Source organism: Dendrobates tinctorius, unplaced genomic scaffold (genome assembly GCF_039654945.1).
Source record: "Dendrobates tinctorius isolate UK_male_01 unplaced genomic scaffold, ASM3965494v1 ptg000103l, whole genome shotgun sequence".
Classification (NCBI taxonomy): Eukaryota; Metazoa; Chordata; class Amphibia; order Anura; family Dendrobatidae; genus Dendrobates; species Dendrobates tinctorius.
This window is the reverse complement of record NW_027361771.1, coordinates 6,655,523-6,670,401: the sequence shown is the minus strand read 5'-3', so window position 1 is coordinate 6,670,401 and position 14,879 is coordinate 6,655,523. Positions and strand designations below refer to the sequence as shown.

Sequence of the window (14,879 nt, the reverse complement as noted above, 5' to 3'; positions counted from 1 at the left end):
TGTAGCATCGCTTGGAGAACTGTGACAGGTTGGTCACACTCGTGAAACAGTGTTTGACGAGTGTGACCAACTTTTTACTACTGAGGTCGCCTATGCAGCAGTAAAAGATAGAATGTAAAAAAAAAAAAATGGTGTTATTCTTACCTTCCGACGTCCCGCGCATCCGTTCCCAGTAATCCTTTGCGAAAATGCCCGCGATGGCGTCCGTTCTCGCGGTAATTCGCGATGACGTCGCGCGACTTCGCGATCCCGCGAGAATGCCCGCGATGGCGTCCGTTCTCGCGAGATAGCGATGTCTCGCGGTTATTCGCGATGACGTCGCGCGAATAACCGCGAGACTTCTCGATCCCGTGAGAACGGACGCCATCGCGGGCATTTTCGCAAAGGACTACTGGGAACGAGAGCGTGAAGAGAAGCGGGAAGGCTGCGCGGGATGCCGGAAGGTAAGAATAACAATATTTTTTTATTTTTAAATTCTATTTTTTACAGGTATATGGTACCCAAAGCCCGGAGGACAGTCTCCTCTCCTCCGGACCGTGGGTACCATCCGCAAATGTTCTGCTTACTTTCCGCATGGTGTGCACAGCCACAAGCGGGAAGTAAGCGGAACAATGCATTCCTATGGGTGCGGGATCGCCGCAATTCCGCAAATTAATGAGCATGCTGCGGTTTTTACCGCGAAGCGATTCCGCCGCGGTAAAAGCCGCAGCATTAGCACAGCATAGCGGAATCCCATAGGAATGCATGGGATGCTTATTTTTCGCGGCAAAATCGCACAGTTAAAACCGCCGCGGAAACGCGAAAAAAACCGCCACGTGATGTGTTATACATGAGAAAAAAAAAATAAAAAAAAGATAGATAGATAGATAGATAGATAGATAGATAGATAGATAGATAGATAGATAGATAGATAGATAGATAGATAGATAGATAGATAGATAGATAGATAGATAGGCTACAAGCCCCAGCCACCTCACCGACAACCTGTGGTGCTTGGAACTCCGTCTAGACAGGACGTGTGGTATCCAATGGAAGAAAAAAGGGAAAAATGTTCCAGCTCCTTAAAATTTAGACATCTTTATTAATCTATAAAAATAGTGAATTCGGCAAATCCTCTACAGTGAAAGTGCACACAAGGCATATAGCGACGCGTTTCGATCTCAAGGATCTTTTTCACAGCTGCAAGATCTGAGACTGAAACACAGCAACCACCTAGAGCAAGAACCAGTCACCATTACAGAAGCAAACATCCAACAGAGAGTCAAGAACATGAAGAGCTGGAAAGCACCTGGCCCTGACATCCACACCTACTGGCTGAAGAAATTAACAGCAGTACATGAACGTGTGGCAAAGCAGATGAACCAACTGCTAGCCAAGCTCGGTGGTGGCCTGCTTCTACACAAGGAAGAACAGTGCTGCTGATAATAATAATAAATCTTTATTTATATAGCGCCAACATATTCTGCAGCGCTTATGAAGAATCATGAAGGATACTCACAAAGGAACAGTTCCATCCAACTACAGCCCAATAACCTGCCTTACAACATGGAAACTCCTGTCAGGCATCACAGCCACCAAGCTACAGAACCATATGAACCAGTACATAAATCCAGCTCAGAAAGGCATAAGGGCCAACACCAGAGGCTCTAAGCACCAGCTCCTAGTAAATAGTGCAGACTCACTTGCTTGGATTGACCACACACTGTGACTATATGCCACACACATGGATCTGTAAATGCTTGGCTCTCTACAATGTCAACAGGAAATTAAGAACCTTCCTCTGAAACTCAATGGGGCTATGGAGAACAACATTGGAAGTCAACTCAAGACAACTAGTACAAGTGACCATCAAATGCAGCATATACCAAAGGAATGCACTGTCCCCATTGCTGTTCTGCATAGGCTTGATCCCCCCTCAGTTAGATAATTACAGTCTGGCTATGGATACAAGTTCAAGTTCAAGAGTGGAAGCACCATCAGCCACCTCCTCTACATGGATGACATCAAGCTGTGTGCAAAAAACGAACGAGACATCAATTCACTGATCCACCAGACAAGGATCTACAGTGAAGACATCAGGATGTCCTTCAGACATGAGAAGGTTGTCAGGTTTGTAATAAAGAGAGGCAAGGTAGTCAAGACTGATGAAGTGGAATTACCAGCAGGGCACATAGCAGATGTACAGACATGCTAAAACTACATCAGCATCCCACAGGGATACAGTAACCATGATGAGGAGGCAAGGAAAGCAGCAACATCCAAATACCATCAGAGGGTAAAACAGGTTCTGAAGAGCCAGCTCAATGGCAAGAATAAAATCTGCACCATCAATACATGTGCCCTGCCAGTTATCAGATACCCTGCTGGCCAAAAGACGAGATAGAAGCTGCAGATGTGAAGACAAGAAAGCTCCTCACAATGCATGGAGGTCTCTACCCTAAGTGCCCCGTTACACTAAACAACACACCAGCGATCCCGAAAACTATATGACCTGGTCAGGATCACTGGTGCGTCGCTACATGATCGCTGGTGAGCTCTCAAACAGGCAGACTCACCTGCGATCAGGACCAGCGAGGACGCTGGTAACCAGGGTAAATAGCGAGTAACTAAGCGCGTGCGTCTCTTAGTTACCCGCAGTTTACCCTGGATACCAGCGTGCTCGCGCTGGGAGCTGGTATCCAAGGTAAACAGCTGGTAAATAAGCGACACGTGCGCTTAGTTACCCGCTATTTACCCTGGATACCTGCTCCCAGCGTCTGCTTACAGCGCTGGGAGCTCGATGATCGTTGGTCTCCCGCTGCCACACGCAGCGATGCGTGCTGGCCAGCCGGAGACCAAAGATCAAAAAATGGCCCAGGTTATTCCTGCACGATCAGCGATACCCAGTGAGATCGCTGGTGCGTCATAAAATCGGTGATGTATTAGCGATCTCGATTAGTGTGAAGGACCCCTTAGTCTAGCACCCAAAGATTGCATACCAACAAGAAGGAGGGTGGTTGAGGCTTGATAAGCATTCAAGCCACCATCATGGATGAAACGAGGAGTATCCAGGAAAACATCAGAAAAATAGGACTAAAAGATGTGATGCTGAGAGAATGTCCAAGACAGCAACAACAGATCTGGAAGGAAGAACAGGAACATGAAGCGCCATGGCAAGACAAGCCGCTGCATGGGATGTACCATCGACAGACAATGGAGGTGGCTGACATGCAGAAATCCTACAAATGGCTGGAGAAAGCTGGACTCCGAGACAGCACAGAGGCACTAATCATAGCAGCACAACAGCAAGCAATAAGTACCAGATCCATAGAAGCAGGAATATACCACACAAGACAAGCCCCAAGGTGCAGACTATGCAAAGAAACCTCAGAAACAGTCCAACACATAGTGGCAGGATGCAAAATCCAAGCAGGAACAGCGTATACCAACGCCACAACCAAGTAGCGGGAATTGTATACAGGAACATCTGCGCAGCATATGGGCTAAGTCCTCCTAAGTCCAGGTGGGAGACCCCAGAGAAATTGGTGGAGAATGAAAGGGCTAAAATCCTGTGGGACTTCAAGATCCAGACAGATAAGCAGGTGCTGGCTAACCAACCAGACATTGTGATAGTAGACATGAGAAGCTGGAGAAATACCAGGGCCTCCTAGGAGAAGTGAACTGGAGAAGATGTGGAAGGTGAAGGCAATAGTGATTCCAGTGGTGATAGGAGCACTTGGATCAGTGACCCTTAAGTTGGAATAATGGCTACAACAGATCCCAGGAGCAACAACTGAGCTGTCTGTCCAGAAAAGCGCAATACTGGGAACAACAATGGTCCTGCGCAGGACCCTCAAACTCCCAGGACTCTGGTAGAGGACCCAAGGACACTGAAAAAAAAAAAATGACCACCCCATTGGGGGGTGAAAAGGAAGTTTATGTATTTTTTATGTATGAATATGTGTGGGATGTATGTCTGTATATAGGGAGGCTGTGTGTGGGATGATACTGTATATACAACGTGCTGTGAGTGGAATCATATTGTATATAGATGGACAGTGTGGGGACTCCTACTGTATATAGGGGTGGTAGCATACTTAGTTCTGCTGAGTATTAAGCAATACAAAAATATATAATATGAATAAGTTAATATTGAGCAGCGTTAATTTAAGCCTGTTGGTTCGGACCTCCACAGCTGTAGTGGTCTCTCGTATGGCCCCTTGAGAAAATTAATTGCCCACCTCTGCTGTAACTTACTGTTTTTTGAAGTCCGAACTTTTGCCAGCAGCTTCTGCACAGTGACAACATCTCCGCTCTTCACAGCCTGGATCAGTTCATTCTCCCGACCCATCGCCAGACAAACTATAAAGTCATCTCCTGACCTCTGCCCATATATTTACAAAAATTCCCAGGTTGTATCCTCTCAAAGTATTGTCCACGTTCACAAACGTGCCATCTCCAAGATTACAGAGCGTGAAGCCTTTTTATTTGAGTCAATACTAGCTTAGAAATTCTGGAAAGAAATATTAACCTTGGGGGGGAAATGTTGAGGTTTCCGGAGCTGAATTCCCTCTTCTGATCTGCGGTCACTTGGATACCTCCCATATCACGTGCAGACAAAAAGAAACACCATCTCCAGCCCAAGGTCCACGTGCCACGGCAAGCTGCAAAGTTATGGAGCGCTCCATCAGATAAGCCTCAAGTCTTGGAAGTACAAAATCACTCTTGCATTAGCGCTCAAAGTTCCTTCGTATTGTTTATGGAAAGCTCTTTGACCCTTCGTCACTCCATTATACTTTCTCTTTACGTAAGATCCCAGGGACTATGTGTTTTGTACTTGAGGGAAGACGACGCTCATTCTTCTTTGGGCGGGAAATGATGTCACTGTATGGGAAAAAAAGCAAATATTGGCGTTACGGTTACAGACTTACACCTAGTAACCCCTTTGAGAAACACGCATAGACCTGCTCCCTTCCTTATGTGCTTGTGAATTATGGAGGTGTGTACTGTATCAACCTGTCATGTATGCCAAGCGTGCTTGCCGTCAGTAAAAGTGGCCACCCATTATGACATCAGCATAGTACAAGGCTGTTCCTAATAATACTCCAATGCATTACGCAAATACCTAACCTTTTGCCGCTGCCTATTATGTATGCACACACCTGTCGACAGGAAGGGGTTAAAATTAACCCATAGAGGCCCTTTCTTCCTGCGCTACTTCCAGGCAGCTGGATCCCATTCATAAAGCCGGAGACAGGAAGCTCTGGGACCCCCCTCTGTACCCACACCATCCCACCCCGCTGACTGCAAGTGAATGTAAGGAAGCTGCGGCGCAACTTGTTGAGAACCACCTTACAGCACCAGTGAGAAGCGGTCCGAAAATACTCAGGGCTGTGCCCATCCCATTCTTTTAGCAGGGCTGAGACAAAGCAGTCTACCAAGCCATGGGCATGAAAGCTGATATTTCCCCCCCTCTGGCTTTTATCGGAGACACTGAAAATCTGCTTATGATTCAGCCCCATGCTTTGCGTGCCCTGTGCTGGGCAGGGACAAGGTTACATCAGACCAAACATATTAATGTAACAGGCATACATAAAACCAGAGACATGAAAGAGACAAGTGCGGCCGGGTTTATATTTGCAGAAATTGGCCTCGCTCAGACAGCCGTGATGATTTATTACTGGCATAATGGTGTCAACTGGACATTTACAGGAATTTTTCTATCCTACATAGCAAAATTATTATTGCCCACTATCCCGTAGTTATTACATTTAGAAAAATAGCAGAAAGGAAAAAAATCAAGCCATAGGGAACCTGGGTCTTGCAGACATAATACGGTAAAGTGCTATCATAATATAGCGGTCCATAAACAAGCTACGGCTGGGTTCACATTGCGTTTTAGGGGTGTGCTTAATGCATCCGTTACATAGCGGCACTAGCACTATGTAACGGATGCGTTAACGCACCCATAGATGGCCATAAGATAGCGCATCGCTAACACACGTCATAATCGGCATGCGTTAGCGATGTGCCGTCATTCTGTGACGGACCCTCGGACGCGGTCTGCAGCTTTCGAGAGTCCGTCACTGCTAGCGCAGATGGAGCAGTTGCGCCAGCGCGATTGCATAACGCATAAGGGAGTAGCGTCTTTTGACCTGCGGTTTCACCTACGGATTTTACAGAATCCGCACCCCAATCTGCAGCGTGTGCACACAGCCTTATAGTATCCTTGGCCACCTTTTCATAATGTCGGCCGAGTAATCAGAAATCTGAGTGCGGAAAAGCTAAAATTCACACAGCCAGTAACGCTAATCAATATGGCCACTTGGCACACGTAACGCGGCCACTGGGCAGACGGAACGGTACAACGTCACTGTCACCTAGAATCGCAACATATTGATAGTCGCAGACAACTTGCTTGAGGTTTAATTATTTTTTAACAGGCCAACTGCAGCTCCACCATGGCCAAAGATGGCGCTCACAGGTTTGGGTGTCACTCGACACTGCACAGCAATTTATCTTCGCAGATGAGGCCATTATCTAACCCACCGGATCCGATCATTTGATTCGGTTCCACGCAGACTTCGGCACAATCGGCTATTTGGTAGCGGAATTTGTAAAGTAAGCGCACCTTTAGTAGTAAAGGGAACAGCAAACACAACTATGAAGAACTATGAGCCTACAAAAGGAGGAGGAGGGGAGTGCAGAGAGGCACAAAACAAACATTCCTAAAAGGACCGGGACCATTAACCATTCCTCTGCCAAACACAAAGAAATAAACTCATGTTGCAGAGCAAAAAAAAATATCATAATCTATATATAATTCTATCTCTGGTAAGTTTTTCTATAAACCTGTAAAATCTGTGAACTATTAGTGGCCTTGTTGTGGGACTACATTGTGGCGGTCATATGTCATTATCATTAACCAATCACATCACAGCTGTCACTATTAAAATGCAAGCCTGACAGAAATGGCTTGTCGCTATGGGTAACTGCAGCACCCTTGCTCTGCTCCGGTCGCTATGGGTAACTGCAGCACCCTTGCTCTGCTCCAGTCGCTATGGGTAACTGCAGCACCCTTGCTCTGCACCGGTCGCTATGGGTAACCGCAGCACCCTTGTCCTGCACCGGTCGCTATGGGTAACCGCAGCACCCTTGCCCTGCACTGGTTACTATGGGTAACCGCAGCACCCTTGCCCTGCACTGGTTACTATGGGTAACTGCAGCACCCTTGCCCTGCACCGGTTACTATGGGTAACTGCAGCACCCTTGCCCTGCACCGGTCACTATGGGTAACCGCAGCACCCTTGCCCTGCACCGGTCGCTATGGGTAACCGCAGCACCCTTGCCCTGCACCGGTAGCTATGGGTAACTGCAGCACCCTTGCCCTGCACCGGTAGCTATGGGTAACTGCAGCACCCTTGCCCTGCACCGGTAGCTATGGGTAACCGCAGCACCCTTGCCCTGCACCGGTCGCTATGGGTAACCGCAGCACCCTTGCCCTGCACTGGTTACTATGGGTAACTGCAGCACCCTTGCCCTGCACTGTTGCTATGGGTAACTGCAGCACCCTGGCCCTGCACTGTTGCTATGGGTAACTGCAGCACCCTTGCCCTGCACTGGTTGCTATGGGTAACTGCAGCACCCTTGCCCTGCACTGTTGCTATGGGTAACTGCAGCACCCTTGCTCTGCACTGGTTGCTATGGGTAACTGCAGCACCCTTGCCCTGCACTGTTGCTATGGGTAACTGCAGCACCCTTGCCCTGCACCCTTCTAGCACTTCCATATACACCCAGGCAGCAGACCTGGAGCACAATGGGGCAGTGCCCACTACAGCCAGCTCTGCGCACTGCGCCCCCTTCTCCCCCTCTGCCAGGTCTTAGATGTCTCCCACATATAACAACACTCAGCGGCCAGAAAGAGCCCACGGAGCAGTCGGGAGGAGGCGCGGAGAACTCACCCGCCGCCCGGGGCAGAGCCGGAGCCTTTGTGCTGAGCCCGCAGTGACTTTGTGGGAAGTTTCCGTCGGAGTGAGGCAGCAGCTCCGCTCTGTCCCAGCAGGAAATCCCGCCCTTTCCTTGCGCTGTCGGCCGCCTTCCTCCAGGCCTGCTCCTCCCTCTGCTGCTCACGAAGAGGAGGTGTGAGGTCGGTGCTGGCAGCGGCTGCTCTCCAGCCCTGGGGAAGAGGAGGAAGAGGAGGGCTGCGGCGCAGGCAGGGAGCGGCTCCTAGCTATGGAAGCTGAGCCGCTTGGGAGACTGTGGGGCACAGGTAGCCCTTCAGTACGCACTCCAGGTAGAGACCAAGTGCAAGCTCCTGCTCTGTGCTGCTCCTACCTCACATAGTTCACTTCTCCGGTTTTGCAGGAAAAACTATTAGCAAATTCTTCAAAATTAGCTGCACGCCATTTTCTGACAAACATTTTTCAGTGTCACATTGTATTTTGCTTATAAAGCGTAATTAATTCCACAGCAGTTTACAGACATCATCACCACTGTCTCCATCGGGGCTCACACTATAGATGTCCTATCAGTATGTCTTTGCAATGTGGGAGGAAAGCGGAGATGAAGTGACGTAGTGATGTCGCATCTCCAGATATCTGCCAGCTCACCATGTGCACAAGCAGCAGGTGTCCTGGCTGCAACTCTATGGCTAGGACAGGTGTGTTATTGGGAGGTTGCTGTAGATGTGAAGTCACCGGTCCCGCTCACCTCCCAACTTAGATGTGAGGGAGCCGGATTCCTAAGGGTCACATTCACACATGAGTACTTGGTCAGTATTTTACCTCAGTATCTGTAAGCCAAACCCAGGAGTGGGACAGAGGAAAAGTAGAATAGAAACACCTGCACCATTTCTGAATTTATCACCCACTCCTGGGTTTGGCTTACACAGTTTATATATTTAATTTTTCATACTAGAAAATCACAGATGAAAATCTGATTAAAAAGTATTTGCTTTTACATATGAGAAAAATCATTGTCTCATTAGATCCCTTCAACCCAAATAGACAAATTGTATCTCAGGATGACCCTACTCCTCATTTTCAGGAAAACTCTTAATTCTGATCTATGGGAAAACAACTTCATTTGCTTGTTTTCAAATGATAGATGGCTGATGACTGATCTGATAGAGTTCCACAACTATGAGGTCATATGTCAAATCCCTCTTGTCACTCAGAGACCACCCTGACCAGCTGGCAGGCAGGAAAGCAGCAATCTGCACTCATTGTCCAGCCCTGGCAGATTGGAGGCAGCAGGAGGAATAATACAGTGAAGTTATGTGTGATGCATTCATCCATAGAGAGATGCTGGAAATGACAAATGGCCTGACATCTTCACTGATCACCACATTAATTGTAATAATGTAAATGATTTTAAATAATGAAAAAAACAGAAGAACACACGCAGATAAGAGTGATGGCTACGTTATCCCACCGAACCCCCACTGTCCTTTTACCGGGGGGGGGTTATACTACTCTGACAAGACGAGGGTGAAACAGTGTAGAAATACTTTGAACTACAGGCAAATAAGACATAGAACAGTCCCAGCAAAATACCCAAGATCATGCAAATTACAGAGTCCCACCCTTCCTCTGACTCGCCAGGATATGAGCAGCTGGGACTTCGAGCTTCCAGGGCCTACTAACCCCACCAGTGGCATGCACAGGGAGGAGGTAACAACAAGCTTAGGAAGCTGACAGTCCATTGAGGTACAATGCCAGGTGACTTAAGGGTCACATCCTGGCTTCTCCGAACATGTCCATGGATCCAGGTGACCAGTGGGTCTCAATTCTGGCTTTCTCAAACATATTCATAGGGCACAGATAATCGGTGGGTCCAAATCCTGACTACCCCAAACATATCCATGGTTCAGTGGTGGTCAATGGAGTAGATCTGAATTCTTTCACCCGGGGAAGTGATCCCTTAAGCTGACATCCTGTAGAATATCAAATCTGTGTCCCTCGTGATGGAGCCATGATGTCTTGGCTGCTGTCTTGTAAAGAGTCTCTGGTTCTTTGGATTATCTATGTTACAGGGGCATATAGACCTTTTTTTATAGTTGACAAGTGTTGTCCTTAAAGCCAACATCCAGAGGAAGATGTGTTGAAGTTAACTCACATTTGTTTGACTCTTTAATCAATTTGCATAGTTATTACTATGGAATGGACAATGTGTAATCAACATATCAGCAAACATCATTGTTCAATTACCCTGTCTGTCGTCCAGGATAACCGCACAATATGTTACAACAAATGACAACATCAATATTACAAGCTTATACAAACAAATGTCTGTGTTTCTTGACCAAAGAACAAACACATAAATTCAAAAGTCAACCTATAGATAATATATCCCTCCTGGCTTACTGAAAATAGACATCTGGTTATTTAAGAGAAAATGCTGTGTCGTCACATATATATATACTCCTCAACAATGAAATTGTCACATGAAAAACGAAAATTAAAAAAATTATGGAAATCTCAGGATTGATAAGTGTTACTGTTATTCAAATGATGAAAAAAATGGAATCATTTTCAAAATATCTTTTTATTCAATATCAAATTTGAAATATCCACACTTACATTTCTTGGCATATTATCAATGAGAACATTAATGATGGTCTGAAGAAGGTTCTGTCAAAAAAGGGCATACAAATCATCAAGATCCTTTGCTGGCAGCTCCCTTTGCAATTGCCAACCAATGATGTCCCAGATGTGCTCGATAGGAGAAAAATCTGGAGATCCTACAGGCAAGAGTAGATTTAGGCTACACAAGCTGCTCTCAGTTGCACAAGCATCATGCAGCCTGGCATTTTTGAATAGAAAAACGTCTCCATGGACACGTTTGAAAAATGGCTGTACCACTGGTTCCACGAAATCAATGTTAAACCAAGATGTAATTGCACCAAGGATGAAAGGTAAAGGGATCCTGCTACCCCACACCATAATCCTGGGAGTAGGACAGTGTGAAATTCCCTACATAAAGCCTCTTCATGGCGTTGCCCATATGGTCTCCAGAACAATCTCCAGCTATGATTGTGTTTAAAACAAAAGCGGGAGTCATCACTCATAGACCTTCATTACAGCCTCAATTCTCCATCTGTAGACCATGTAGCCAACACCATGAACTGGCCTTCATAGTGGTACGAAAGAGAGAGAGGAAATTTCATAACCACTAGCCAGAATCTTTGAAATATCCAGAAGAACAGAAGATTAGAGAAGGGAAAATGTTGTCCCTATCTTCAAAAAAGGAAACAAGATAGAGCCAGGAAATTACAGGCCAGTGTGCCTTACTTCTGTACCAGGAAAGATCTTTGAGCAAATTATTAAACAGCATGTAAGTACTTGGATATGAAAATAGTAATTAACCAGAGACAGCATGTGTTTGTAGCAAATAAGTCACGCCAGACTAATCTAATTTCCTTGTAAGATGGAATCACTGACTGGGTGGATCAGGGAAATACAGTACTGTATAGTATATCTTGATTTAAGCAAAGCATTTGATAAAGTATATCATAATATCCTACTTGAAAAAATTAGCAAGAATGGAATTGACAAGGCTACGGTTATTTGGAGTAATTGATCATATCCAAAGTGTGGTAATAAATGGTTGAATATCCAATTGGAAGAGCATTTCAAGTGGGGTACCATGAGGCTCTGTCCTTGCCCCAGTGTTCAACATTTTTATAAATGATCTAGATAATGAAACTGAAGGAAAACCATTCAAATTTGCAGACTATGCAAAGCTAGGAGGGATAGCTAACACTAGAGAAGACAGAGAAAGGATTCAGAAGGATCTGGATTAGCTTGAAAAATGTGCAGCCGTTAATAGAATGGTATTTAACAGGGATAAATGCAAGATTCTACAGCTGGGCAAGAAAAACAAAAATTACATCTACAGAATGGAAGGAATACAACTAAGCAGCAGCACTTGTGAAATAAGACTTGGGTATACTAATAGATCACAGACTGCACAGGAGGTCCAGTGTGATGCAGCAGCAAAAAAAGACAAAAACAGTTCTAGGCTGTATTGAGAAGCATAGAATTTAGATTATGTAAAATAAGTATCCCCCTCTACTCCTTCTTGGTCAGACATCATCTGGAATACTGCGTCCAGTTCTGAACACAAAATTTAAAAAAAGACACTGAAAAACTGGAGCAAGTTCAGAGAATAGCTACCAGGATGGTGAGTGGACTGCAAAATATGTCCTATGAGGAACGGTGAAAGGATCTGGGAATGTTTAGCTTGCAAAAAAGGCTAAGAGAAGGCATAATGGCTGTCTACAAACATCTGAAGGGATGTCAGTGTAGAGAGATCATCTTTATTCTCATTCGCACATGGAAACACAAGAAGCAATGGAATGACACTGAAAGGGAGAAGATACAGATTAGATCTTAGATAAAACTTTTTGACAGTGAGGGTGATCAATGAGAGATGGTGAGTTCTCCTCCAATGGAAGTCTCCTATCAGAGGCTCGAAAGACATTTGTCTGAGATGGTTTAGTGAATTCTGAAATGAGCAGGGGGTTGGACACATGAACCTGGAAGTCTCTTCCAACTCTAATGTTCTATGATTCTATGTTTTATATAGGCAAATTTGGAAATAAATAGTCCAGGGCAATGATCAACATAGAACAAGAAAGTCCTCAGTAAGGGTGCTTTCACATTGGGTTTTGGCACGTGTTTCTTGGTCCCGTCGGGACGAACATTCAAACCCTCTGCAAAACGGTATTTGGGCGTAAGGGCTGATGGGGCCGTAGACTATGATGATGCCGACAGAAAGTACATGTGCCCTGTTGTGCATCATTTTCACGCATGAATGCCTACTGGAGGCGGAGACTCAGATGTAGTATGCCCGAAAACGATGCCCGACAGAGCACACATTCACTGTCAGCAACATTATGGTCAATGGCCCTGTCAGTGCATACGCAAGAATCCCGGTTCACAGGGGATTTGGACTTAAGCCCTGATGGGACTAACAGTTGCCAAAATGCAATGTGAGAGCTCCCTAAAACGTGATCCTAGACTATGGCCTAGAGTAGCAGGCCTTATCAGTATTTAGTATCTGTAACTAAGCCAAACCCAGGAGTGGGTGATAAATTCAGAAATGGTGCAGGTGTTTCTATTCTACTTTTCCTCTGTCCCACTCCTGGGTTTGGCTTACAGATACTGAGGTAAAATACTGACCAAATACTGAATGTGTGAATGTGACCCTTAGGAATCCGGCTCCCTCACATCTAAGTTGGGAGGTGAGCGGGACCGGTGACTTCACATCTACAGCAACCTCCCAATAACACACCTGTCCTAGCCATAGAGTTGCAGCCAGGACACCTGCTGCTTGTGCACATGGTGAGCTGGCAGATATCTGGAGATGCGACATCACTACGTCACTTCATCTCCGCTTTCCTCCCACACTGCAAAGACATACTGATAGGACATCTATAGTGTGAGCCCCGATGGGGACAGTGGTGATGATGTCTGTAAACTGCTGTGGAATTAATTACGCTTTATAAGCAAAATACAATGTGACACTGAAAAATGTTTGTCAGAAAATGGCGTGCAGCTAATTTTGAAGAATTTGCTAATAGTTTTTCCTGCAAAACCGGAGAAGTGAACTATGTGAGGTAGGAGCAGCACAGAGCAGGAGCTTGCACTTGGTCTCTACCTGGAGTGCGTACTGAAGGGCTACCTGTGCCCCACAGTCTCCCAAGCGGCTCAGCCAGCGTCGGACTGGAACACCTTGGGCCCACCAGAGAAAATCATTCTTGGGGCCCACTATGTAGCTGCATAGAGTTAAATACCAGACCACCAATTGTGCGGTAAAACACGCTAATATCCGGGTATAATATAAGGCAGTACAGGTCTTAGTTATGTAGCAGGAGTTGGGGTAGCCCCCTCATAGAATATAAAGCAGCCCCCTCATAGAATATAATGTAGACCCCTCATAGAATATAATGCAGCCATCTCATAGAATATAATACTGCCCCCCTCATAGGGTATAATGCACCCCCTCATAGGGTATAATACTGCCCCCCTCATAGGGTATAATAATGCTGCCCTCCTCATAGGGTATAATACTGCCCCCCTCATAGGGTATAATAATGCACCCCGTCATAGGGAATAATGCTGCCCTCCTCATAGGGTATAATGCTGCCTCCTCATAGGGTATAATGCTGCCTCCTCATAGGGTATAATGCTGCCTCCTCATAGGGTATAATGCTGCCCCCCTCATAGGGTATAATACTGCCCCCTCATAGGGTATAATACTGCCCCCCTCATAGGGAATAATGCACCCCCTCATAGGGTATAATGCTATATAGATATATAGATATAGAGTTAGATAGATATAGATAGAAAGATAGATGTAGAAATAGATAGATATAGAGATAGATAGTAGATAATGGATAGAAAGTAGATAATGGATAGATATAGATAGAAAGATTCATAGAGATAGATAGAGATAGATATAAAGATAGATATAGAAATAAATATAGATAGATAGGTAGATAGATATAGAGATAGATAGAAAATAGATAATGGATAGATAGATAGATATAGAGATAGATAGCTATAGATAGAAAGATATAGAGATAGATAGATATATAGATAGAGATAGATAATAGATAGAGATAGATAATAGAGATATACAGATATAATAATAATAAATAATAATATAGATATAGATAGATATAGAGATAAATATATATAGATAGATGGCTATAAATAAAAATAGATATAGAGATATATAGAGATAGATATAGAGATAATAGATATAGAGATAGATAGATAGATATAGAGATAGATATAGAGACAGATAGATATAGAAAGATAGATATAGAGATAGAGATAATAGCTAGATATAGAGATATGTATAGAGATAGATAGATATAGAGTTAGAAAGAT

General features: G+C 45.0%; 1 protein-coding gene across 2 annotated transcripts in view; it reads right to left on the bottom strand.

The window, feature by feature from the left end:
• The window catches only part of CASKIN2 (CASK interacting protein 2), a 70,299-nt gene extending 62,125 nt beyond the window's left edge, over positions 1 to 8,174 (bottom strand). The window contains exons 1-2 of one of the 2 annotated variants that reach the window (XM_073587999.1): positions 7,941 to 8,174; positions 4,237 to 4,863 (exon numbers count right to left, since the gene is read on the bottom strand). In XM_073587999.1, coding sequence (XP_073444100.1) covers positions 4,237 to 4,330 — 94 coding nt within the window. In that variant the 5' untranslated portion in view covers positions 4,331 to 4,863; positions 7,941 to 8,174. The remainder of the gene's footprint in view (positions 1 to 4,236; positions 4,864 to 7,940) is intronic. The other variant, XM_073588000.1, reaches the window with a different exon arrangement.
• Between the last annotated feature and the right edge of the window lie 6,705 nt (positions 8,175 to 14,879).